Source organism: Sander lucioperca, chromosome 20 (assembly GCF_008315115.2).
Source record: "Sander lucioperca isolate FBNREF2018 chromosome 20, SLUC_FBN_1.2, whole genome shotgun sequence".
Classification (NCBI taxonomy): Eukaryota; Metazoa; Chordata; class Actinopteri; order Perciformes; family Percidae; genus Sander; species Sander lucioperca.
In genome coordinates this window covers 2,220,586-2,246,647 of record NC_050192.1, presented here as the reverse complement: position 1 = coordinate 2,246,647, position 26,062 = coordinate 2,220,586, and the positions used below count along the sequence as shown (strand labels likewise).

At 41.1% G+C, this 26,062-nt stretch overlaps 1 protein-coding gene and 1 long non-coding RNA gene across 3 annotated transcripts in view; one reads left to right on the top strand and one right to left on the bottom strand.

Moving 5' to 3' along the window:
- The window catches only part of net1 (neuroepithelial cell transforming 1), a 44,165-nt gene extending 31,515 nt beyond the window's left edge, over positions 1 to 12,650 (bottom strand). Inside the window, exon 1 of one of the 2 annotated variants that reach the window (XM_031306533.2) lies at positions 12,378 to 12,650. In XM_031306533.2, the coding sequence (XP_031162393.1) occupies positions 12,378 to 12,538 (161 nt within the window). In that variant the 5' untranslated portion in view covers positions 12,539 to 12,650. The remainder of the gene's footprint in view (positions 1 to 12,377) is intronic. The other variant, XM_035995952.1, reaches the window with a different exon arrangement.
- Positions 4,228 to 25,580, top strand: LOC116054793. Its single transcript, XR_004106140.2, has 3 exons — positions 4,228 to 4,239; positions 5,644 to 5,647; positions 24,854 to 25,580. It is a non-coding gene; the product is annotated as an uncharacterized LOC116054793 (long non-coding RNA).
- The last annotated feature ends 482 nt before the right edge of the window (positions 25,581 to 26,062 follow it).

Here is a 26,062-nt window from a genome sequence, read left to right as displayed (position 1 = left end):
CTCCTTAATTGTGAATATTTTTTGAGTTTCTTCACTCCTCTGTGAGTTGTGGACCAAACAAGTCGTTTGAGGACGTCAACTTAGGCTTTGGAAAACACGGATTGACATTTCTATACCTTTTTTCGACATTTTATAGACCCAACAACTAATCCATTAATCGAGTAAATAATCAACAGATTATTCAACAATGAAAATAATCTTGAGTTACAGCCCTAGCCACTAGTTTAAAAAAAACTAAAAAATATATGAAGAAAAGCTACATTTCTAATAGATGTAGACACAATTGAATTATGAAAACGCAAGCAAAAGATTAAATGTTAGTACAGTGTGGAGTGTGTTTAAGGGAACTATCATGCAACAACAGTGCATCACACTCAGCACACATGACAGCACGGTGATTCGAAACCGCCTACGTTGCTCAGTTCATTTTTCCCATCTTACACGTGATCATAAATGGCGTCGGAATAGTTGATAATATTGATGATATATGTCTTAGGGCCTTAGAGGGCGGGCCAAAAACAGCACCAGCATCCAGAGAATGCGGAGCTGCTCAGGAACGCTTGTCTGTGTGTGTGTCCGGCAAGTGCTGCTCGTAAATGCTGAGTCATTCCAGTCATACTGCCGCGCTAATACTGCAGTCATTTATCCAGTGACGTGGCCAACTGTCCATCTATAGCCAGCACTACAGGCAGCTGCAGCCTTTCTCTCCGCTCCGACACCTGACATAACGCTGGGTTGATGATTAGTTGGTGCATTTATTAGTGGACTGACAGAAAATTTACCGGCAACTGATTGTTTAAATGACATTGTTATAATATCACAAATGTCAAACATTCTTTGGTTCCAGCTTTTCAAATATGAGAAATGTGCTGCCATTCTATTTTATATCATTACACTGAATATCCTTTGGTTTTGGACTGTTGGTCAGATAAAATGAGACATTTGAAGAAATCCCATTGGGTTAACAAACACACTAAATCAAGAAAAATAATGGTTAGATTAAATGACAATGAAACAATTGCTTGTTCTAGTCTTAGTTAAGGCTACACACTCATTTAAAACCTGTCACTATAATGCAGTATTTGTATCAGACACATTGAACTTTATTGACAATGTCCACTAATTAATGTTCACAAGGTATATAAGGTGTATATATAAGGTGTATATATATATATATATATATATATATATATATATATATATATATATCAGAAAAACCCATTGCTGCACAGCAGCTTGTGTGGCTAATACAGAGCAGAACTGTGTAGCTGTCTGACATTAACTGTGAATATGGCTGAAGACAGAGAAAAACAAAGACAAGCCACTACCACTAGCCACTCTGTGGTTAACAAGTTATCTTTGGGAAGCTTGGTGCAAACCAAAAGTGTTGTACGCCACTGCAGCCTATTAAACTAAACAATGTCACTCACATGTTTGACTGATGAGACACTAAAATGAAAAGGGGAGAAAAATGGAGCATACATGTCCTGATGAGCTCAGTGGGTTAAACAGTGCACTAGGGCTGCTCAATTATGGGGGGGTGAAGAATCATAATCACGATTATTTTTGGTCAATATTGAAATCAGGGGATTATTTAACACAATTCCTTGTTGACATTTGGAAAGATGTTGCAATTATTGGACTTTAAAAAACAGTGAAACTCATTATCTGAGTCAGGTTTCCTGTTGGGACCACCCATGTTGGAAATGTCTGCACTGGTGCTCCTGTAAGGTGTTTTGGATAAACGGCATGTGTTGTAGAAAAAAACAATAAAAACTTAAATAGAGAGGGAAAATGAGAAGCTCCCTGGGTGTCCTGGAGGCAAGCCAGGGCTCAGAGGTCACTGCAGGTGTTGTTTTAGACCTACTGTAGCTGACAAAGTGCTGCATTAACATGACACTCCTGTACAGGATTCTCAAGGAGTGCCATTTGGAAACTCAAAATGTCAATCTTTAAACATCTAGAGGAGGCGATGGACTGCTTGATGGTTAAAAGATGACCGATGTTATCACAAAATCAGATTCAAACAGAGTGTGAGCAGCTGTCCCAATTGTAGTTGTGTAACAGAAAAATAATGTTTTTTTTGTTCTCTCTCCCTTATCATATAGGCTACTTCATCACTAGGGATACACCGATCTGATATTGATATTGGCTAAAGCGGGTTATCAGTGACAATGTAGTCCCGGTTTGCCAGACCCTCCTCCACAGCGCTGCGGAGGAGGGTCTGGCTAGTCCACACAGCATTCCAGGATGGGAGAAAAAAAATTCAAACACGGAATTTCCTGCGGCACCAGAGCAATCTCGGAAGTGGAACTTTGTGGATATAGACTAGTGACGACGGTTCAACAATTCAATCCTATGTGTATATACTGTATACATCACGTACTGGAATTGTATATTTCCTGCTCATTTTGAGGATGTTTTACCAAGTAATTCAGTAAATGTATATCTATGTATTTATTTGTTATATTTTGTTTTACAAAGTCAGAAAAGCAATGTTTAAGTCACGTCTGATGTTGCCTTACACATAAAAGATAATCGTAGCCACTTCCACAGTGAGGCATACAGCTTATTGTTAAAGGCTGGTATCGGATCGGTACTCAGTATCGGCCGATAACCTAACCCCAGGTATTGGTATAGAGAGGCGAGGTCACTCCCCTTCCGCTGGACCGCCATGGGACCTTAATTCGGGAAAAAATATGAACGGTAGTGAATGGGGAAAGACAAATTATTTTTTGATGCCATTTGAATTGAGCCATGAATTACACAAATTCTGTTCGTCAGTTTAAAAGATAATTTTGCAAGTCAAGAAAGTCTCAGTTTATTGTCAAACTGTTGAAGTATAAGACTGTGAAAATACGTAATTAGAAAGACTACACACTTCAATGTCGCATGGATGACGTCTCGCTGAAGCTACGATGTCTGTGTGAATCGTACCAGGATGTAACGTTTCTCCACACGAGCAGAGGATCTCGCTCATTCTTTCGCTTCTTTGCTGATAAAACTTCACTGGATAAAACACATCAGGTGAGATAACGTTACATGTGTTGGGGAACAGCGCTTAGCTAGCTAGCGAGCGAGCCGAGCATCAAGCTAGGTGATGTAAATTGTGTGAGACGAGAGATGTAGTTCACTGAGCAGTTTCACACAAAACTAAGTGGTCACACGACAAATCTAAACTTTCTTCAGTTGAAAAAAAATAGCTTTCGAATTGACGAACATCATATTTGTAACGGAGTGTCTATTTGCACCCCCGGTACGAACAGCCTCGGCCACACAGCTGAGCTAGTCACACCCTGTGACGTAACAACAAAAACACGTTGCTCGCTTGGTCTCTCCCCATTCGCTACCATGCATACATGTTTTCCAAATTAAGGTCCCATGAAGTCCACCGGAAGGGGAGGGACTTTGCCTCTCTATCGGGACTGAAAAAGGATCAGCACATCCCTAATCATTACAGTCATACTTTTACACTTTCTGTAACTACATCAGGAGGTATCCACTGAGTTACATTAGCATTTTAAGGAGTTTTCACCCAGTTGACGTCTCCATCAGGGGTGACGGACGCCTTATGACATACCTCTAGACATAACTGCTGTCACGGCCCTGTGGTTTTGACGCTCCTTAATAGCAATCAATCAATGACCTGTGGAACTGACGTTGACTCTGCTGTTGTACACTCCTAGTCTCCCTAGAAGCGTCAAATGACTAACTAAAATATTTGATTAATTCATTGTGAAACATTGGCTGATATATCAGCCATAGCTCGAGTCTTTATAGTGCTTATGTGTTCAATATGTAGTACATTTAATTTGTCTAACGACATGCACAGTAAATGGTAAGAAGCAATGACCTGGGTTTCTGTTAAATTGCCAGCAGTGCTGGTATGACACAAAATGAAAAAAGATATTTCATTTCTATGAGTATTGCAGTCACCATTAACTAAACATAAACCTAGTTCCAAATATCACGTCAGTCATTATTGTCCATTTAATGACTAGAGCATTATGTCATTGTAAATAATAGGGGTGAAAAAAATAAATCAAAAATCGTATGTATTGTGATTTTTTTTGCGACAGTTTTTAAAAATCAATTCTTTTCCCTACAATTTTTTTTTTTTTTTTTAAACCAATGATTCACCTGAATATTTTTTTGTTCAATACAGTTCTGCCGATGGCGACTGCATCCTGTTTCCAGCAAAACAGACCAGAAACAGAAAATGCAGAACATCCATGTTATGTTCTTTACGTAAGGTAAATAAATGTCAGACTGACTGACTGACTGACGTGATGTGCATTCTTCTTAGAAAACTATTAGATTTTAGAAATTTCTCATGATATATTGTCTCTAGAAGTGTATCATTCAACTTTTGTTTTTGTTAAAGAAGGAAAAGAAAATCGCAATACTAAATACTATTGAATCGCAATCCTTCTAGAAACGCAATAAAAATCTAATCAGCACCCATGTATCGGGAATGAATCGAATCGGGACAAAAACATATCATAAAAAGCATAAAACAGACTAATGGTACCAGGGTCTGGGACATCTGGATTTAGTATGCTGCCGGAACACTTTGGTCCCATCATTTCTTTTGGCACTCATGCAAGTGCTTCTACTGAAATCATCCATTTAGCGTATTTCAGTACAGGGGCGTGTTCTGGCTAACCGTAAGGCAGAGGCTTCTGTGGAATTTGCAGAGCTTCCAGAAGAGCAGACAGCCATTGTGGCTTATGACAGGTTGCTGAAAAATGACAAGCATTGGCCCAGGAGCAAGGCTGGGCCACACGCCCTCTCTGACAATTGTTCTATCATCAGGCTCTCTGCCAAGGCCAATTTTCTTACACTGGCATAGAAAGACATGCTGGGAATTTCGAAGGAGATGAGAGCCTGAAGATATTAAACATAACTGCTCTTCCGCTCATTGACTTAATGTCTTACTGCCTAATCTAAACAACTGTTCTAGAGAAAGTGGGGGCAGAGCAAACATGATATTAGTAATAAGGGTTTGAGAAAAATAAGCTCATCAATAGGTCACCAGTCTGAAAAAGTAAAAAAAAAAAGGGGCTACTAGTCCCTACAAACTACCTAATAATTATTCATTTCTTACACTGCACTGTTTTTTTCATTCTTGTATTTGTATCTTGTTCTATTTTAGCCTGTTTTTATTTTCTATCTCTTTATAAACTGCTCATTCATGTTGTATGTAAAGCGTTTCGAATTGCCTTGTTACTAAAATGTGCTATAGAAATAAAGTTGCCTTGCCCTACAACCTCAGCCTGTCAGTCAGTCATTAGGGCATAGTGAACACTGTGGGGCCTGCCTGTCACAGAGGAAGTCTAACGTTAACCCATACTCGCCGTTACAAACGCTGTCTGCGTGTAAAGTCACTCACTGTGACTTTAACAACCTGCAGAGTCTACATTGTTTCGCTCCGTCCGCACCAAAGCTCTGCGTGTGTGTGTGTGTGTGTGTGTGTGTGTGTGTGTGTGTGTGAGCTCTGCTCTCGGTCAACATGCAGAGGACAGATATGCTCACGCTCATGCACTCTTGCATGGGTACCGAAATTTGGCACCGTTTGATTTAACGTGAATCGGTCGTCGGTAGTACCGACGTAATTCGGTCGGTACCCAAAACAGCACAGAGTTCGGTACCCAACCCTAGGGGCGGCGTTAGTGTGGGAATCTTGCCAAGACAATAAAATATGATCCAGAAAGTCCTTAGATTGAATGCTTATCAGATGCCAAAAAACAATGCACAGCAGTTTATAACACTTTCAATTCTAGAAAGTTTTTAATGCTATATCTACATTGCCCATTATCAGCAACCTTTCATCCAGTGTTCCAAAGGCCCATTGTGTTTACTAATCTGATATCATTTTAAAAGGCTAACTGAGAAAACATTGGGAACCCTTTTGCAATTATGTAAGCACATAATGTAATCTGAAAACTGCTGCCCTGGTTAAAAAAAACAATGCAACTGATCTCAGCTGGTATTCTGTCTATAATGGAGTGGAATGGACATTTATAAGTGTCCCCAAACTTTTGACCGGTAGTGTAAGTGTACAAATGACATCTCTGATTGGTGGTGTCTATGATCATTAATGTACACAGTCTTGTACCTTTGCCATTTTTACATTTTTCAAAATGTTTTTTTGCCCCCAATTAAAATGTTTTATGGTCGCGATTCATCTCGTAGCTGGTTGGCTTGGTTGCAGCCTTAAAACTCTTTATATAGGCATTTTTTTAAATGTCAATGGAGCAACTGAATGAGGAAAAATCACTTCCGGAAGCGGAGCCATTCAAAAAGTGGGCGGTCACTGTTATAAAATCTATAAAGAAAGAAAAATGATCAACATTACACATTAAGTTATTTTTTGAGCCCATTTACACCTACGTGATGCACACTATAGTCAAGCCTCTCAAAACACAACACAAACGGACATGTGAGGCCCGTCTTTGCGCGTAACGTAGCGCTTTTCCTGCTTGCCTCTATGACGTAACGTTAGAGAGCCAATCACAAACATTATTTAGATCTTGGTAAAAGCATGCTGCATGCTAATTGGCTCACTGACGATTATGAGATTTACTCCTTACTTATTGAAATTGGGTATTGAATAACGAGGCATTTTTTCAATACAATAACGGCAATTCGGTCGGTCGGTGCCTAAAAGTATCGGAATGTCTGTTGTAAAAAAAAGACCAATAACCACTAGGGGAAATAATCGATTTCATGTGGCTAATGTAGAAACAGATTCAAGATTTAACATAGTAATTTCCTTTTATCCTCAGTAATTGCATTTAAAATTAAAGCTGCAAGCAGCGATGGACGGGCCCTCGCGCCTCGGCGCGTCAGGGTTACCGGCGGACGCCGCGCCTTGCGACCGTGCATTTGCACAGCACTCAAACGCCGCAAATCGTCATCAATGAAAAGGGAACTCCCTGCCTAGTGCAACAATACCTCACACAAGACTCTACGTCATACAGTTAATTTGCTGTGAAAAGGGGCGTGGCTAAATTATAGGGGGCGGGTCAAACCATCACCAATTAAAAAGGAAGTCTCTGCTGAGTTCATTGATACCTCACATAAGACACTACCTTAAACGGTTCAAATGTTATGAAACGGGGCGTGGATTAAGCATAGGGGGCGGGCCAAACCATCACCAATGAAGAAGGAACTCTCTGCTGAGTTCATTTATCTCACACAATGGTAAACCGTAAATGGTTCAAATGTTATGAAAGGGGGCGTGGCTTAAGCATAGGGGGCGGGTCAAACCATCACCAATTAAAAATGAACTCTGTTCTGAGTTCAATGACACCTCACACAAGACCCTACCTTAAACGGTCACTCAACTCACGTCAACGTACACTCAAGTTACAACAATTTATTTGTTGTTTGTTTGTATTTATTCGCTCAACACTCAAAATGGCCGCCACGCCACGCCCACACTGTCAGACGAAAAGTTTTTCTTTTAATAACTTTTCATCTTTAAGGTGTTGGGATGATAGAGACCAAGTTTGAAGTACATCGGATGAAATCTCTAGGAGGAGTTCGTTAAAGTATAGCACCTTGACTTTTAGGCCTACTTCCTGTTGCCACTAGGGGGCGCTATGACTTTAAGTAAATATCGGCCTTTATTTGTCCTCAGGGTTGGACTCTTATGAATCCTGAAAAGTTTCGAGCCAATCGGACAATGTACACTCGAGTTACACCCACTTCCTGTTTCGGCGGCGAAACGCACAAAATGGCCGCCCCGCCACGGCCATGCCCTATGACGAAAAGTTTTTCTTTTAACAACTTTTCATCTTTAATGTCTTAAGATGGCACAGACCGAATTTGAAGTTGATCGGATGAAATCTCTAGGAGGAGTTCGTTAAAGTACAACATGTGGAAATGGCCAAAATCGCACTAATTTCGAACTTTCAAATCAAAATGGCGGACTTCCTGTTGGGCTTAGGGTATGGCTTCAATGACGTTTTTTGTACATCTTGACATGATACATATGTGTACCAAGTTTCGTGAGTTTACGTTAAACGCACTGCAGGGGCTCAATTTTTTTAACTTTGTAGGGGGCGCTAGCGAGCCATTTTTGCGCGCCTATTCCCGAAACCCTTAAAATACGTAAATCTTCACCAGACTTGATGTGACCGCCAAATTTGGTGAGTTTTTGAATATGTTAAGCCCCTCAAAAAGCCAATTCATTTGCTGGGAAAAGAATAATAATAATTCCTTCAGTTTCAATAGGGCCTTCGCCGCTGTCGGCGCTCGGGCCCTAATAATAAAAAAAAAAGATGTACTTTGTGACAAGTTAAAATTCTTTTATTTTGTAACTACTTTCAGGCAGCTTGGCTGATTTTGAATGACATCACACAAGTTTGTGTTACAGTGTGTTAGGTGTGCAGGGCTTCTGTCAGTCTGTTATCTGCGTTGTTATGAAACTAAAAGCACTTCATAATGCAGTGAACATATTATTCTCGCACCTGCTGTAACTAATTTACTTGTGAGTGAGGTAAAAGACTAAAAAGGTCCAACATTGGCCTTGTTGTTGTTGCTGAGATCATCCCATGAGCCCGTAGGTTCAACCCTTTAAAACAGCCAAAGTGTGTGTCAACAGTTTTGTATCCTTGTGTCTTTGAGAGAGAGAGAAACCAAATCCCTGCTTACTCTTTGTCGGTAACCTGCGGACGCATGAGCAACAACTTGACATCTGAAACATAAATTCTCCAAAAAGAATCACAGCTCTTGCTGACGGCCAAGAATATTTGGTCGGTTGTTATACCTATTTTGTTTCCAACATACAGCACAGGTTCTTGTACTGAAGATATCTTTGCAAAATGATCTGGTCATAAAAACATATTTCTACATAAAATGATTCAGTGACTAAGTTTAAAAAAAAACTTTTTTCCGAAAAAGACGATGTTCCGACTAAGCTGTTTACACGGCTAACGAAAGTGAATATCCCACTAATATTCCCGTTTACATGTAGCCGTGCAAAATATGATTTTATTCTAAGTTTACTAGCGATGCGGGAATTGTTGGACCGTGCGAACACAGCCTTCCTCTTTCATTCCTTCAACCAGCTTCTTGAAAAGGTCGCCGTAGCGATGCGTGCGCATATCCAAAAACCTGTTGATATCCAAGTCTTTGACAATGTTTAAAAGCAGCTGTGTTTCTCCTTATCAGGTCTGCAGCCCTGCAAACTGTCGGCTGGTTGGTTTGTGTACGGCAACCATAGCAACGCACAGAGCTGACCATTAGCCGTAAACAGGCAAGAGGCCGTCAACTATGGTAAAAACCCAGATTGAGACGCATGTTCTGAATGCGCCGTATACATGTCCAAAGAATGCCACTAAAACCCAAATTACACCGGAATACCCCACGTCTTAATCGGAAAATGCTATATTTGGAAAAAGGCCTTATACGTAATGTCCAACCGGAATATGCCGTTTACATGACCTGTATCAAATTCGGAATATTGTCATATTCGGAATAATAGTGGAATATTGGTGTGCATGTAAAGGTACTCAATGATGTGTAGCCTATCCAATTTCATGTTTCCCATGTGATGAGCTATTCTGAAAGCGGATAGCATCTGCGTGTGTAACTTTTATCACAAATACGTGATTGATATCTCTACACTGTCCCCAGTCAGGAGACAAAGGTCTTTTCTACTCTCGTACCTGCTCCTATGTGTCGAGGGAAGTGTGGCTCATGAGTCAGTGGATTAGCATTCCCAGTTAGCCCTGCCCTTGTTTGTTAAGGCTGGCTAACCCTGAAACTGAAGCACTCTAGCGCTGAACCCACCTGCACCCACAGATGCCTTTCCAAATCTTTTCTACTTATAACTATAGAAAGCAAGGCACACACAACAACACTTGCACACAGCATTTTCATGATAGTAGGATCATCTAACCGGGTGCATGTGCATACTTACTGTTGCATGAAGTGTTATATGATGTGAACTTTATTGAAAAACATTTTTACGAGGCACAAACCCCCCGCCCAAAGAACAGTTATACAACTCTGTCTCCGCCCATTCCAAGTGCTGTTCTAACCATAATGCTTTACATGGACAATGAACCTACCATGCTCAGTTCACAAGCATTGAACCAACTTTGTCTATTTCTGTTGGTTGAATTCTTGCACATGCCTGGCAACAAGACCACTCACAGAAGACATTTAAAAATAGACAAAACAATTCCACTGCCAGTCTAGTATTAAATGCCAATCGCATTTGGGAATCAAGCCTTGTTTTTTTTCTCCATAAACCTTGTTATGGAGGTCAAATATTGGGTGATGTTTTTCCATGTTAGTCTGCAGAGCCAGTTGGGCACCGGGCAAGGGCTGGGCCACACTGGCACACACCATGGAAAGCCTTTGAAAAGAGTCCAATATAAACTCTTGAAGGGGTTTGTTCTACCAAAACATACTAATTTTGAGTCTGAGAACGTAGATAAATGCCAACGCAGTGATACAAATGAGATATGGATCACTATTTTTAAAGTACTGGTCACATATATGACCAATAAATTAAAGAGAAGACCTGATGAGACAATGATAAGTGCTGGAGTTGCCTGGAAGACAGCATCTCTAAAGTTATACACGGAGATAGGATTGGAAAAACACTGCCTTGACCGTTTCCTATTAGGAGTACTACAAGTTAACAATGATAATAATAGCTGGGATTTTTTTATAGCGACTTTAAAAAAAGGGACCCAAGGACACTTCACGTCAACACAAAACAAGTGACACGCAAACAGAACAAACTAAAAAAATAAACTGGATGAAGTGGTGACAGAGTTTGAGAGTTGTTCTGATAAGATTATTGGAAAAGCCTCCGATGTCGCCTAAAATGCTGGTATCTGTATCGGCAAGCACGCGAGTCTATGCACAATCGGATACCACGTAATTTAGCCCCGTAAAAAAAACTAACTTTAAAGTAGTTTATTTGTGTTCTTCTTTCGTTATGACCGACTGTCGAAATAGATCAAAAAAAGTTCTATGGCATTCATTCTCTGTATGTATTTGTTCATGTTATACAAAGGGTTCAACCTGAGCCAGGCCATACAACAATGATAGCAATCCTATCACATCCATACTGCGTTAGGAGTATACAGCTGTTAAAAAAACTAAACTAAATACACAGGTACATTGATACTAGGTATTGGCCAATACAGAAGTTCAGGTATCGAAATCAGGAAGGAAAAAAAAAAAAAAAAAGTTTTGGAACATCTCTACAAAGTTTGCCAGGAATAACAGGATTTAATTATATTAGAAGGCTGTGGTGAACAGGTGAGTTTTGAGAAGTTTTTTGAACATGTCCATGGATGTGGCATTACGGATTTCTGCAGGGAGAGAGTTCCAGAGGGGGCTGCCACACTGAAGGCTCTGTCCCCAGAAGACCGCAGATGCTAGGTGATGATGTTCAGCCCAAAGTTCACCCCCCAACACGTATTTATTATGTGGTTAGTGTATCTGAACCCGTTTTGCACATAGCCTACATTTGTGTTAAGCCTTGAAAAGGCACTCTTACCAGTTGGTATACAGAATTAAAAAAAAAAAAACATCAGTGTAAAATGACTTTGACCTTTTTTTGCTTTTTGGCTGTGGAGCACTTTGGCTCAACTCTGTTTTATTTTTAAATGTGCTTGATAAATAAAGTTGGATGGGTTGGATCTAAATAAAAAAATAAAATAGGCCTAATTATAATCACAAGGCCAAACCTGCTGTCACAATACAAAAGTAACATCAACAACACGGATAATTCTGCAGAGGTTGCCCCCAAAACTGGAACAAGCACTAATGGAGAAACACCTCGTCTGCATTTCTGAGGCAAATAACTTTAGTATTTATGTGCACCATTAACTAGAATACTTAATATTTGAAATAGAGATTTTCTATGGCTAACAGAAACATAGAAACGAAAGCAGATGAAAACAGGAAATTAAATACAATGGATAGGAACCATGATAGAAGAGGGTACAATTAAGTGGCAGGCCCCACTTTGGAAAGGCCAAAAGTGGCACTTTGCTGACATCTTGTGGCGTATTAACGCAACCGAAAATATCTGCACACAGTTTAAAACTATGTAAAAAAAAAACCGCATTGCATGTATTTTGGAGGATATTGGTAGCTTGTTTGAAATGACTACTCACGCTCGTTTGGCTATTTCTGAGTTTTAAACCCTTCGATACGCGTTAGCGTTAACGTTAGTGCTTATTGCAGCACTAGGTGCCAGGCTAAATCATGCTAGCCGCCGTTAGCTCAACTATGAGTGTTGTCCTGGACTAATAGCCAAGACTTGTTTGCCACTGGGGTTTTTAGTTGTCACTGCAGCTTTAGCGAGTTCCATTCAGTCTGAACAGAACATGTGGACTCACCGTGTCAGACTCCTGCTGTTGTTGTTGTTCTCGGGGGTAGACTCTCCTTCATCAGCTGAAAACTTCCTCTTCAAGTTCCTGGAGCTCGGTTGTCTTTTTGGTTTCTCTGAAGTCGAAACGGGAGCTGGGACTTCACCGGTTTCACCCATTTGAAATGTCATATACCAGGGGTATTTTAACTATGTGCTACTGAATGGGCTAAACAGAATAATAACAATACATCTAGTCTACTTATCTACTACAATAGCAGAGGCTCGTGACTGTTTTTGAATATGGCGGAAATCCAAAAATCGACCAATGAGAGTTAGATCAGAGGAACTCGTTGCTAGGGTATTACGCTTAAGTGGGCGGGGCCAGAGTAGTTCAACTGGGACGGTGGTGACTGATTGATAACACAACGGACTAATATAATCAAAAGTTGATGATGTAGGCCTAATTTATTTAAGGATTCACAGTATTGATACGTTTTTTAATTAACTCCATGAAACATTAATTTAATCAGCGAGATAGTTTCTTAATGAACTCATTTCTTTTCCTGTTTATATTCACAGAGAAGCATGAGGCATGAGGCAAAGTTAAGTAGGCCTAGCACATTTTTATGGAATTCTTCTCTTGTTTGCACAATCATTTAAATTATATGTACACATGATGCAATGCACATTGACTATGTACAGATATACATTATCAAAAAGTGACATATAAGCTATATACGTATGTGTGTGTGTGTGTGTGTGTGTGTGTATATATATATATATATATATATATATATATATATATATATATATAGTTTGATTTGGCAGTATATACAGTGTGCTTATATTCACATCAGTGATAATATTTTCAAAAAAACATGATGTATAAACTATAATACATGGTAGGCCTATGTACCACATACATGATATACAGGTACAGTGAAGTTCAATGGATACTTGGTTTTATAAGGTTGTTGACACTATGCAACAAATGTTATATGATCATCAGAGTGATGGCCTGTGGAGAGAGACTGTTCTCGTCTCTGGTAGTTTTGGCAAACAGTGTTCTGTAGCGCCTACCAGAGGGGAGAGGCTGAAACAGGTTGTGTCCAGGGTGTGATGGAACAGTAGTGATGCTTCCTGCCCGTTTCCTGACTCTGGAGGAGTATAGAAGTCCTGGATCGAGGCCAGGTTGTAATCTCTTCCTTCCTTTTCTGTTACAGGCATATTTTGTGATAGATGCATATAACAAACTGTGGTGGAAGAAGTTTTCATATCCTTTACCACACTCTAAAAATACTCTGTTACAAGTACAAGTCCTGCATTGAAAATGTTACCTAAGTAAAAGTATGTAAGTATCATCAGGAAAATGTACCTAAAGTATTAACAGTAAAAGTACTCGATTCAGAAAAAAATCCTCCCATTTTAGAAACTGGAAACAATCCAAACAGTTCTGTCAATCAACTAAGTGATTAATGGTCGAATCATTTCAGCTGGACTTGTAGGCCGTTATATTAGTAGTAGTTTAATTTATAATAAAACATTGAATTTTGAAACCACGTGTTTTGTGTGCAAAAATCTTAATTTGTAAAGTAACTAAAGCTGTCAGATGAATGTAGTGGAGTAAAAAGTCCAATATTTCTCTCTGAAATGTAATACAGTTAGTTATTTTTGGGCACTGTGTTTGAAAGAAACCCATATTTCTAACATAAACAACTTTAAAAATGGGTCAAATTTAACTTGAGGTAAACACAAGGGTTAAGCTTGCTGACTCTGGATTTGGCTTTGCCGCTTTAGTGGAGCTCCACTGCATCTAACAGCCTTCAGTATATAATCTCCTACACTCCTACACTGTTTATGAGTGTATCATTGTAGCCATAGTCACAGCAAACAATATTTATAATTTAAGATATGATATGCTATAGGGATTCATAGATCAACAGCAGAGAAGACATAGATAATTGATAACCGCTCCCTGGCCTGACCTCTCTTCACTGGGAGTTCATGAAAAGTCTTTGTGATCACGATCAAACCATAAATAAAACTCCTTTCTCCTCCCTGTCTGCGAGACTGTGACTCCATCATCTTATTTCATGTAAAACATGTCAGGGAATAAAAACACATGCAAACAATGTCTTGTGAAATCTGCTTTAATGTTCATTTAAAAAAAATAAATAAAGTTTGATTCACTTCCAACAGCTCAATAGACTTAAAGCTTTAGTGTGTAACTTTTTGATATTAATGAACATCCGTTACATTCAAGCCATTGCCAAATGAGTTGCTACAAAGCTAATTAAGACTATATATATCAATAAAATACATTTGTAAATACAGATAAGATTATAGATTACATTCAGTGGTGGAAGAAGTATTCAGATCCTTTTTTTTTTAAGATAATTTTTTGGGAATTTTAGGCCTTTATTTGTGACAGGACAGCTTAGACATAAAAAGGGAGAGAGAGCAGGAATGACCTGCAGCAAAGGGCCGTAGGTCGGAATCGAACCCTCGGCCGCTGCGTCGAGGACTGAGCTTCGCATCTGAGCCTCTGGATATGGGTGCACGATCTACCAGGTGAGCTACCCAGGCACCCATTATTCAGGTACTTTACTTAGGTAAAAGTACTAATACCACACTGTAAAAGTCCAGGATTGAAAATGTTACATGAGGAATTCTAAGTAATGACAAAACTATCGGCGCGTCCACAAGACACAAGGCTTCCGTGATCACGCACCACCCCCACCCCTCCTCCACGCAGTTGCTAGTAGCCAAGGAGGACACAGAGGACTAAAAAACAGAAGAACTTTAGAAGAGGTAATTATCTTCGCTCGATTTTCTGCCTTGAAAGTCACCGGACGCCACAATCTTCTGAACATAGTCATACTGAGAAATTCAGAGAGAGTTGTGTGGAGCTGATAGTCTTAATTAGCTTTGTAGCAACTCATTTGGCAATAGCTGGAATGTAACGGATGTTCATTAATATCAAAAAGTTACGCACTAAAGCTTTAACAAGTCAACAAAATACAACAAGAATTTTGAATGTTTTCTGTTATGTAATTGTATGCAAATGAGTGCCTTCATTTGCATATTCAAACATAACATTTCAGAGAACTATAAAAAAAAAATAAAAAATCATTTCACCTTATTCACCTGCAGTGTTTTGTCTTAAAGAGATGTATCCTGTGACTTCTGTCAGCCTCTAGTGGTGGTCAGTGGGAACTGCAGCAACATCGACCTGTTGCTGGCAACGAAAATGACACAAATACTACAAATACTCTCTTTCACAAAAGATACAAGAAAGATAGATGTGTTAGAACTGAGATCAAGTAAACCGTGAATAGTAGAAGTTGAAAACAACATTTTAGGCATAAAAGTGAATTGTTTAAAGCTTACGAGAACAAGAAGAGGAAGTTGCACCAGACAGAGGACCCAACCCTGTGAGAGTGTGTATGTGTGTGTGTGTGTGTGTGTGTGTGTGTGTGTGTGTGTGTGTGTGTGTATGTGGCAACAGAATAATCTGCCCAGAGACAGGAGGATGACACCCCATCAAGTAAAAGGATAAAGGTTGAGGGATATTGCAGAACGGGGCTCACAACTTGACAGAGACTTTGTTAGCCTGAGCTCCGTACTTTCATGTCTGAAGTTAGGGATACTTAGTGTCTTTTGTGAACCCACGTGTTTTGTAACTTAACTGCTGGACTCAGTAAACTTTGCTTGACTTGAATTCTTCGTCTCAGACTCGATCCTTGAGTTTTGGTATCCATAAGTCCTATCAACGAATACGCGGGAATTAGAGTAATTGGAGTCAGATATCTCAGCATTCGGGCCTGTGTCTTTTTCGCCAAAATTCCCTTTCTTCAGATCAGAGCTTCAGTGCCTGGCACCCTTTTAACGTAATTTTTTAAACATTATTCCACTGTGCTAAATGTGCATTTTAACATAATTCTTGACCATCATGGTAGGGGACACACTGAATTATGTAACTAGAAAGACACCAACATTTCTGAGAAAACTTCCTTTAATGCTGAGCCACAGGGCCATTACTACAAAGGTGAGGTGGTATTACAAATGAAATCAGACATTTACTCATGGAAAAGCAGACATTCCCAGGAAGCAGTATCAACAACTTTTGAAAAGTAGATTACATTTCACTAAATGCTGACTAGCACTATTTTCTGGACATGTTTCAGAATTTTTTTTCTGAATGATCTCGGCATCTAGATTCTGGGTTTAGTTTCACAATGCTGAGATATTTCCAGAGCAGAACTCCTCAGCTCACAACAGATTGACACAGACTTTTTTAGCAATTATTTTTTTAGGGGTGCCGGGATCAAGTTAAGGGGTGCTTCAGCACCCCTAAAAAGGGCTACAATCACCCCTGCTCCTGACAGATTTCTTCCAGCTTGAGGCAAGAAAAAAGAGGCAGTAGTTACTTTCTTCTGCTTGTGCTGCTTTTTTGGCTGACGACTCTCAGACGTATTGATCCACAGTTCTATAACCGATTTCAAATGGTGCTAGAAGGCTGCAGCGGGGCTCTAAGCACCAGAGGAAATCAGTTATCTTTTAGAGGAGAAAGAAGAGAGGTCAGTCGTGTGCTTCAGTCCTCCTGAGGGCTCACTCACTGCCGGAGCTGTCCTCCTGTCCCCAAGAACACTGATTTCAAATGGTGCTAGACAATGGGAACACACATCTAAACCACCACGTGAAACCAGCTTCTGGGGGAAGACGTTTTGTGGTGCCACAGCTGCAGCGGTGAGAGTCAATACTTCCACACTTTAACACTGAGGGCCCTATTTTAACAATCTCAGTGCACGGCGTGAAGCGCCTGGCGCAGGTGCGTTCATGGCGAATCCACTTTTGCTAGTTTAACGGCGAAAAAAAAGAGTCCGTGTGCCAGGCGCATGGTTCAAAAGGGTTGTACTTAGTGTCTTAAAGGTGCAGTAGGTAAGCCTTATAAAACTAACTTTCTGTCATATTTGCTGAAACTGACCCTATGTTCCAGTAGAACTACATGAAGCAGGTCATTAAAAAAAAATATGGCTCCTCTGGCACCACCTACAGCCTGTAGTGCGATTTGCAATAATCCACCCTGTTCAGATGCACCAATCAGGGCCAGGGGGGGTGTCTAACTGCGTGTCAATCACTGCTCATGCACAGGCATTCATTCTCCCTTGTGGGAGGAGGGGCTTAGGAGACAGTTTTGGGCTTTAGCAGAAAGGGGGGAGGGACTGAGAGGTTGTCAATGTTCACATTTTTTGGCTAAGTCCTGGATCTTCACAATCCTACCTACAGCATCTTTAATTAATCGTATGTGTGTTTTGGGTGTAACATGCAATAAACCAATCAGTGTCATCTCCCATTCCCTTTAAAAGTCAGGTGTGTTTGTACCTTGGCACATTGCTATTATGATGGAGGATTTGCCCCGTAATATTTTTATATTATTATTATATTATCTTCTGCATGTTTGTGTGCTGTTGCACGTCCCTGTGTGTGTGTGTGTGTAACAAGCATACAGCAGTGTGCGCGCGCTTTGCGCGAGCCTAGGCCCATTTTACTAATGCTCTGTTAAAATAACAATGAAATGCTGCGTTATTGACTTTAGACCAGGTTTTTCTTGGTCAATGGCGTGATCACTTTCTGCTGCCTCAAGATAGCAATACGCCAAAAATGCACCTGAACACACCTCAGGTGCATTTGCTATTTGAACGACGCGGGCGCTGGACGGGAAATTGACAACTGCGTTGGTCTTAAACTAGCAAAGACACTTGCGTCAGGCTTTGTGCTGCGCCGGGTGCAAGATAGGACCCTGTGTGTTAGGTAAGACTCATGTACGTCAAAATACGACTAACCGGCACAAACATATAGGTTTACTTACATCTTTTAAAATATTATTTAAGTAGATTGTACATTTCCATTCGCCACTTCTATATACGTATTATACATTCTTTCCTGTGTCTATTTTTTGAACAATTGTTCTTGCATTCCATCCCATTTATTATTCTTGTATATTATATGTGTGCTGTGTGTCTTATATTTGCTGATGTAGCACTGAAATTTCCCAATTCGGGATCAATAAAGTCTGTCTAATGTAATGTAAGCAGTGGTGGAATGTAACTAAGTACATTTACTCAAGTAATGTACTTAAGTACAAATGTTGAGGTACTTGTACTTTACTTGAGTCTTTTCTTTTCATACCACTTTCTACTTCTACTCCGCTATATTTCAGAGAGAAATATTGTACTTTTTACTCCACTACATTCATCTGACAGCTTTAGTTACTAGTTACTTTACAGATTAAACTACGATGTTTTATTATAAAATAGACTACCCAACAATATAACGGCCTACAAGTCCAGCTGAAACGATTAGACCATTAAACACTTATTGATTGACAGAACTGATTGGATCGTTTCCAGTTTCTAAAATGTGAGGATTTTTCTGCATTGAGTACTTTTACTTTTGATGCTTTTCGAAATTCTAAGCAATGACAACAAAACTGTCGGCGCGTCCACATGATACAAGCCTTCGCGCACCGCCCCCCCCCCTCAGAAGAGGTCATTATCTTCACTCGAGTTTCTGCGCGGTAAAGTCACCGGACGCCACAATCTTCTGAACATAGTCATACTGAGAAATCCAGAGAGAGTTGTGTGGAGCTGATGGTCTTAATTAGCTTTGTAGCAACTCATTTGGCAATGGCTGGAATGTAACGGACGTTCATTAATATCAAAAAGTTACACACTAAAGCTTTAAGTACATTTTCCTGATGATACTTACATGCATTTACTTAAGTAACATTTTCAATCCTGGACTTTTACCTAACTAAAGGATCTGAATAATGGGTGCCAGGATAGCTCACCTGGTAGAGCACGCGCCCATATACAGAGACTCAGATACGAAGCTCAGTCCTCGACTCAGCGGCCGCATGTTTGATTCCTTTTAAAAAAACATTTTCTTGAGGGAGAACCCCTAAACCCCCCCGCAATAAACATGCACCTAAGTCTTCCACAAACCATTTATCTTTTTTGTTTAGTAAAATTTTCAACATACACTCTCCTCCCTATAACTTGTTTTGGTGGAACATGTGCACACGTTCCACCAAAACAAGTTCCTTCCCGAGGCTGTTTTGCAGCGGCACCGTGGCTCCGTCCAGCGCTTAGCGCCGCCCATGACGACTGTGATTGGTTTAAAGAAATGCCAATAAACCAGAGCACGTTTTTCATCCAATCCCGCAATGCTGTGTGGACTAGCCAGACCTTCATCCGCAGCGCTGCGGAGGAAGGTCTGGCAATACCAAACTTAACTCTGTCAGAGGAGGAGAAACGTGACAGCGCTTCTCATTGGGAGGAAGTCAGTCTCACGCGTGAATGTGGTTGCCATGGCAGCGCAGCGACAGCTGGGACGGGAACATTTGCCTCCAGCGGCGGAGAGGAATTCAAACAGAACGCACATCACAAGAAACCGGGCTGACAGCACATGACAGCTACGCCTGCATTAGGAGGAATTCATAGCGAGTGTTGTCAGCCACATACTGAAGCACGGTGTAATTTCAGACATCACAAACATCATATATAATGTTGTGAGTGCATAATGATGTGTACTGACTTTGTTCTGAACCATGTTTGGGTACTCACAGCCTCCTCCTCGCTGCCATTTGATCCTGCAGGGAAGAAGACTTAGAATTTAGAATTACATGACAACCCTTGTGAACGTATGTATATGTATACACTCATTAGTATTAATGTGTACTGCAAACATGAACACCCCTTCAACTCCAGCATCATTCGTCCCTCATTCAACATCCTCCGAGCTAAAGCTATGTGAAGTTTGTTGTGAATGTGCTTCTGTCGATCCAAACTGGGTGACACTGAATGCAACCGACTGTACCTGTCCTGCAGGTTATGGACACATGACACACACTTACGTGCCTGTGACAGTGACACACCTTTCCCTGTGACTAATCAACTAAAGAAATCTTAGACGAGTAAGACCAAAATGACTGATGATCAAATAAGAGGAACAGCTCTAATATATATAGATATACTGTACCATTAATGGTTGATGGGGAAATTGCACAATGACTGTCCTGCTTAAGAAAGTCAGCATCAGTGAGAATTGGAAATTTCAATGACAAAATGGCAAAATAAGTCAAGATTTTTCCAGTAGAATTAAGAAAAAATTGAGTCTATTCACACTGAGGGCAAATTGTGCCACCCAGCTGGCAAATTCTCCTCCCTCGCTTGAAGACAAAATGGGATTTAAACCTCCACGCTAGATTAAATGGCTTGTTACACAGCTGCTTCTTCTGTAACATACGAGCAGAGGAGCACATCCAGCCTGAGGAATGTACAAATAGTGACAGTGTGTGTGTATGTGTGTGTGTGAGTGCGTGTGTGTGCGCATGTGTGTGTGTGTGTGTGTGTGTGTGTGTGTGTGTGTGTGTGTGCGTGTATGTGCGTGTGTACATGCGTGTGTGTGCGTGTGTGTGCATGCGTGTGTGCAAGCATGTGTGTGTGTATGTATGTGTATGCATGTGTACGTGCATGCGTATGTGCGTGTATGTATGTGTGTGTGTGTGTGTGTGTGTGTGTGTGTGTGTGTATGTATGTGTGTGTGTGTGTGTGTGTGTGTGTGTGTGTGTGTGCGTGTGTGTGTGTGTGTGTGTGTGTGTGTGTGTGCGTGTGGTGTCTCGTGTCACAGCACAAAGACCTCTGTACACATCGTTTGTGGGAACCGGCGCCCAGCACTTATGTAACTGGCCGGGTCGTCATGACAACAAGGCTACAGTAAATTCTGCATTGCCCCCGTGGCCCACAGGTGTTTGAAGATGGCTGTAAGATGACCCATAACGGCCCATGTGTTAGAGGGTGAGACAATTGGCACGTCCAGGATGGAAAATCTCTACTTGGGGTTTGATGACAGCCATAGGTGGAATTCACTGGGGGGGGGGTATATGACATATATATGATATATACTGGGTATATTTGAATTTACAGTAATATACTGGCTGCAGTGTAATTCCCGCCTTTCCCTTTTTTTCCCAAGATGCATCAGTATTAACAGTAAATCCCTGTAATCTGTAACATTCGCAGATTGCTATAATATTATTACTTTCTTCCAGAATGCATTGCCATTTACAGTATGATCCTGTATATAACATTAAAACAGTAAGATACAGTGAGATTTTAGCTGTAAATGGAATCAAAGGTTTACAGTGTAAAACATTATAATGGCAACAACAACAAAATCGCAAACATTTTGAGCCCCCCCCTTCCTTACCTCACAATGGTTTGGTCCGCTGCCTGCTTTCCCCCATTTTGTCCCCTTCAGCGGCCGTTGCCGTTAAAGCTATAGTGCGTAGTTTCTGTCTCCCCCATGAGGAATTCTAAGTAATGACAACAAAACTGTCAGAGCGTCCACATGATACAAGCCTTCTGTGATCGCGCACCCCCCCCCCCACCTCCTCCACACAGTTACTAGTAGCCAAGGAGGACACGGAGGATTAAAAAAACATGATGGACTCTTCAGAATAGGTCATTATCTTCACTGGAGTTTCTGCGCAGGGAAAGTCACCGGACGTCACAAAGCAGTGCTTCGCCTTTCTGAGAATATAGTTCCCAGTTTGTATACGGTTAGAAGATGGCTGTGTCTCATGTGACCTTGTTATTTGTACACTCTGTGACTATACAAATTACAACATGTAAACAGGAACATGTTGGCGTTATTTTGTCACTTATTGGGAGCAGTAGGCTAGTTGTTACCTCCAGGATCTGTGCTAAGCTAGGCTAGCGCTGGGAGCGTCAGACAGAGTTACAACACGCACGGAGATGAGAAGGGTATGTATGGACTTGTCTAACTCTGGGGGTTACGGTGGCTTAAGCTAAAGTCCCAATAAGTCGGTGTGTTCCGATAGCAGCGAAACAAGCTACAATGTAAGTATTTACCTTCACAAAAGTGCTTGTTTTGCCGCTGACAGGCTCAGATTAATATTCTAAGTGTCTGACAACATTTCTGACTTTTACTTGTAACAGAGGAATTTTTACAGCGTGGTATTAGAACTTTTACTTAAAGTAAAGGATCTGAATCGGATCTACTTCTTCCACCACTGATTGAATGGCCCTATAGTTGCCGCAAATGTCCGTTTGCCAAAGTGCCCCTGTCCCTAAAGAGTCAGTGCACTGCACACCACCGGCTAACAGACAGAGAGATCACAATGTGTTCGAAACGTTTTAAAAGAATTACAGTAGACTTGAACTAAAAGAAAATGGAAACAGTAAATGTCTACGAAAAAACCCAGAACCAATACCAGCCCCCTGCAGCATGAATGCAAGTGAGTGAAACACACAATACAAACACACACACACACACACACACACACACACACACACAAAGACTTCCTTGTGGAGGTGAGGCGAGCGCTTGTTGTCAGCTCTCACTCCAGCTTCCTGTTCTATTCTCTCCCAGGAAGTGACACACAGAGACAGAGTCTCTCACAGATGCGCGCACACACACACACACACACACACACACACACACACACACACACACACACACACACACACACACACACACACACCGCTGGCATGAATGGCAGGCCCCGGCTCCCACGGGTGACAGTGATGTCATCCTCCCCGCCGCTCCATCCGTCTGTCCTCGCTGCCTCTGTGCCTGGAAGGAGAGAGGTAGAAAAATGACGTTACGTAAATGCTGACGATTGCGAGTTTATATAACCTTTATTTTTTCGTCGCCTTGGTTTGCTGACTCATGGTGCGATGGTAATTGGGGCTCCTCTCATAACAGATTGATTTTTTTTGAGGTCAAAGATTTGTCTTTAATGAATCACAGTGTTATCTTTGAGGATAAGTGAATGGATAAATAGATGGAGGGATGGGGAGGGGAGCGTAGAAGGGGGAGCTGCAGCACTAATCAAATAGATCCACAGGATGTTCACGCCATTTAGCAACAACCATTAGTCACACACTGGCGGAACCACTGTATGTAATACCAGCCACAGGCCGCATCATCACACACCTTCAGGTGAGAAACGGAGGGTGTGTGTGGGGGGATGAACAGATAAAACGGGATACTTTGTTACGTACAAACATACATTTAGCTGACGCTTTTATCCAAAGCGACTTACAATTGCTATATTTCAGAGGTCGCACACCTCAACTAGGGGTTAAGTGTCTTGCTCAGGGACACATTGGTTGATGTATCATAGCGGATACATCCTGTCATATAAAGGCCTAAAAATGCCCAAAAAATAATCTTAAAAAAAAAAGAAATTATGTGGATGGTTCCATACAACGTTCTTTACAAGTAAAATAAATGATGGGTTCACTACTATCATTGAATTTGGGTGTTTTATTTAATTTTATAGCATTTGAAAAAATAATTGAGAAAAGAACGTTGAAAAAAGTGACAAAGTGTCAAAAAATAACAAAAATGTCAAAAAAGGGAGAAAAAAACAACAAAAACATTGGAAAAAGGGCCATAAAAATGGAATACGTGTCAAAAAGTGACAAAAACATCGGGCAAAAGCAAAAGACAAAAAAAAGTGTTGAAAAAGACGACAAAAATGTTGAAATTTTGACCCAGAAAAAGAAAATGGTCGATATGAAGACAACATGAGGGTTTAAAAAAACATGAATCACCCGACTGCCAGTGGAGCGCTCCTCCAGCAGACATATCCGGCACCTCAGGGCCACAGACCTGATACTGATCCTCCTTTCCCGTCAAGAACCCCCCCCCCGTGAGCCAGCTGATTGCTCATATGTGGCTGTTCCAGGAAAAAGTAGAGCGACATGACACTGACACGTGCGAGTCAAGATGCTTAGTAGACTCACCGGTGTGGCTGAATCACAGAGCAGTCACCGCTGAACTGTCGTTATTGATTAAACCAATGATAGCTTCCTCTAGCAATTCCCTTAAGAACACATACTTATTACTGCAGTCTAGGATGACTTGTTTTCATTTCCTGGCAAAGGGAAAGCTGGCACAAACCCAACCATTCATTATTCGGAAAGCACACAGCATACAGGTGTCTGCAACGTGGGGGAGAATGTGTGCCTCCTCAAGTTATCACGTGTGTGTGTGTGTGTGTGTGTGTGTGTGTGTGTGTGTGTGTGTGTGTAAAAAGTGCAAACTCAAATTGTTATACAAATGCCTGTTCTGCTCATTGAATCAATGAGCTCTTTCACTAAGGGGCCAATCAGTGACAATAGCTACACTATACTAGTCTGTCTATCACCAGACCAAGCTCAATCTTTTAAGATTGAACATTAGTCTGGGGAGTCTGCTCTGTATTTTCTACTGCACAAGAGGCGTGATCAACAGGCATAGTTCAAATGACTCTGTACGCAACTGGATAGTCCTTCAACCAATCAGACCAACGGGCCGGGTGACGTAGCAGCGACAGCGGCATCGACGGGTTGCTGCGCTTCGGTGGCCGCCATGGTGAATGTAAACAAGAAGCTGCTTGGTCGCTTCTCTGTCGTCATCGTAGAAAAGCGACAATTTGGTTGAAAGAAACCCAAATTTCTGATATAGAAACATTTAGAAAATGGGTGAAATTTGACCTAGAGGACAACAGGAGGGTTAAGTTAATTTAAATATCAAATATCGAGCGCCAACAGAGACCACAGAACGTATGATTACAAGAAGTGCGTTCCACCGTTTCGGAGGCACCACTTTAAAAGCACAGTCACGTTTTGTTTTTAGTTGAGCGCGATGGACAACAGTCAGCCATGGTCAGTAGACCTAAGTGACCTACTGGCAAGGGCATAGCGGACACGCGGGACGGGAGACGGGGACATGTCCCCCGCACTTTCCATGTCGGTGCCCCCCGTCCCCCTACACTTACAACACGTCTGAGTTGATTTGAACGCACCATAAGTAGCAAGTGTGCACATTACTCAGGCATTAGAATGTGCCAAAGGCCACCAAATATGGGCTATTACAGCCAAAACACACACACACACACACACACACACACACACATATTTTGCAGCATCCCATCCCACAAAATAGTTCCAATGTCTCTGTGAGTAATACAGTCAAATGTAAAAAAAATGTCTCATGTTTTTGCATATTAATGACCGTAGTACCACATACCACATATACCGTACACATTGGCATGCTCTTCATCCGTGTGGCCAGTTAAAATGTTAACAGGTCTCCCATTGGGAAAGATGTGGCAGTAAAACAGTATGGGACGGTTTTACGGAAATGTGTTTTCATCAATCATAAATGAAATGTAGGCGACTTGGAAACCGCAATTAGGAGGGACAAATGGAAGATGATCTTTCAATCATCACCCTGAACAGTCAGTCCCCCTCACTGCTGAAAAGACGGCTACGCCCCTGACTACTGGTGATATAAGATGGAGCAGGTCAGAGATGTACACAGGTGCCTGACCACGCAAGGCTCTATATGTCGGAACAAAAACCTTAAAAATTAATCCTGAACTCAAAATTGGATGCATCATCCCTGCCATTTAAAGCATCACGTTTGGGTTGAAGGTTTTGATTACGTTTTCACGATCTAAATCTGATCTTAATCCAGTCCGTATTAGCATCAAAACCTAGAACCAAAATGCATCACATCTCCGAGACTAAATCAAATCATGACAAACAATCCGATCCCTTCCAGTGAAGGTAATGGCTCCTCTCTGGGTACAATTTATCTTGGGCACAGTTTGGTTATCCCACATTGTGTTTG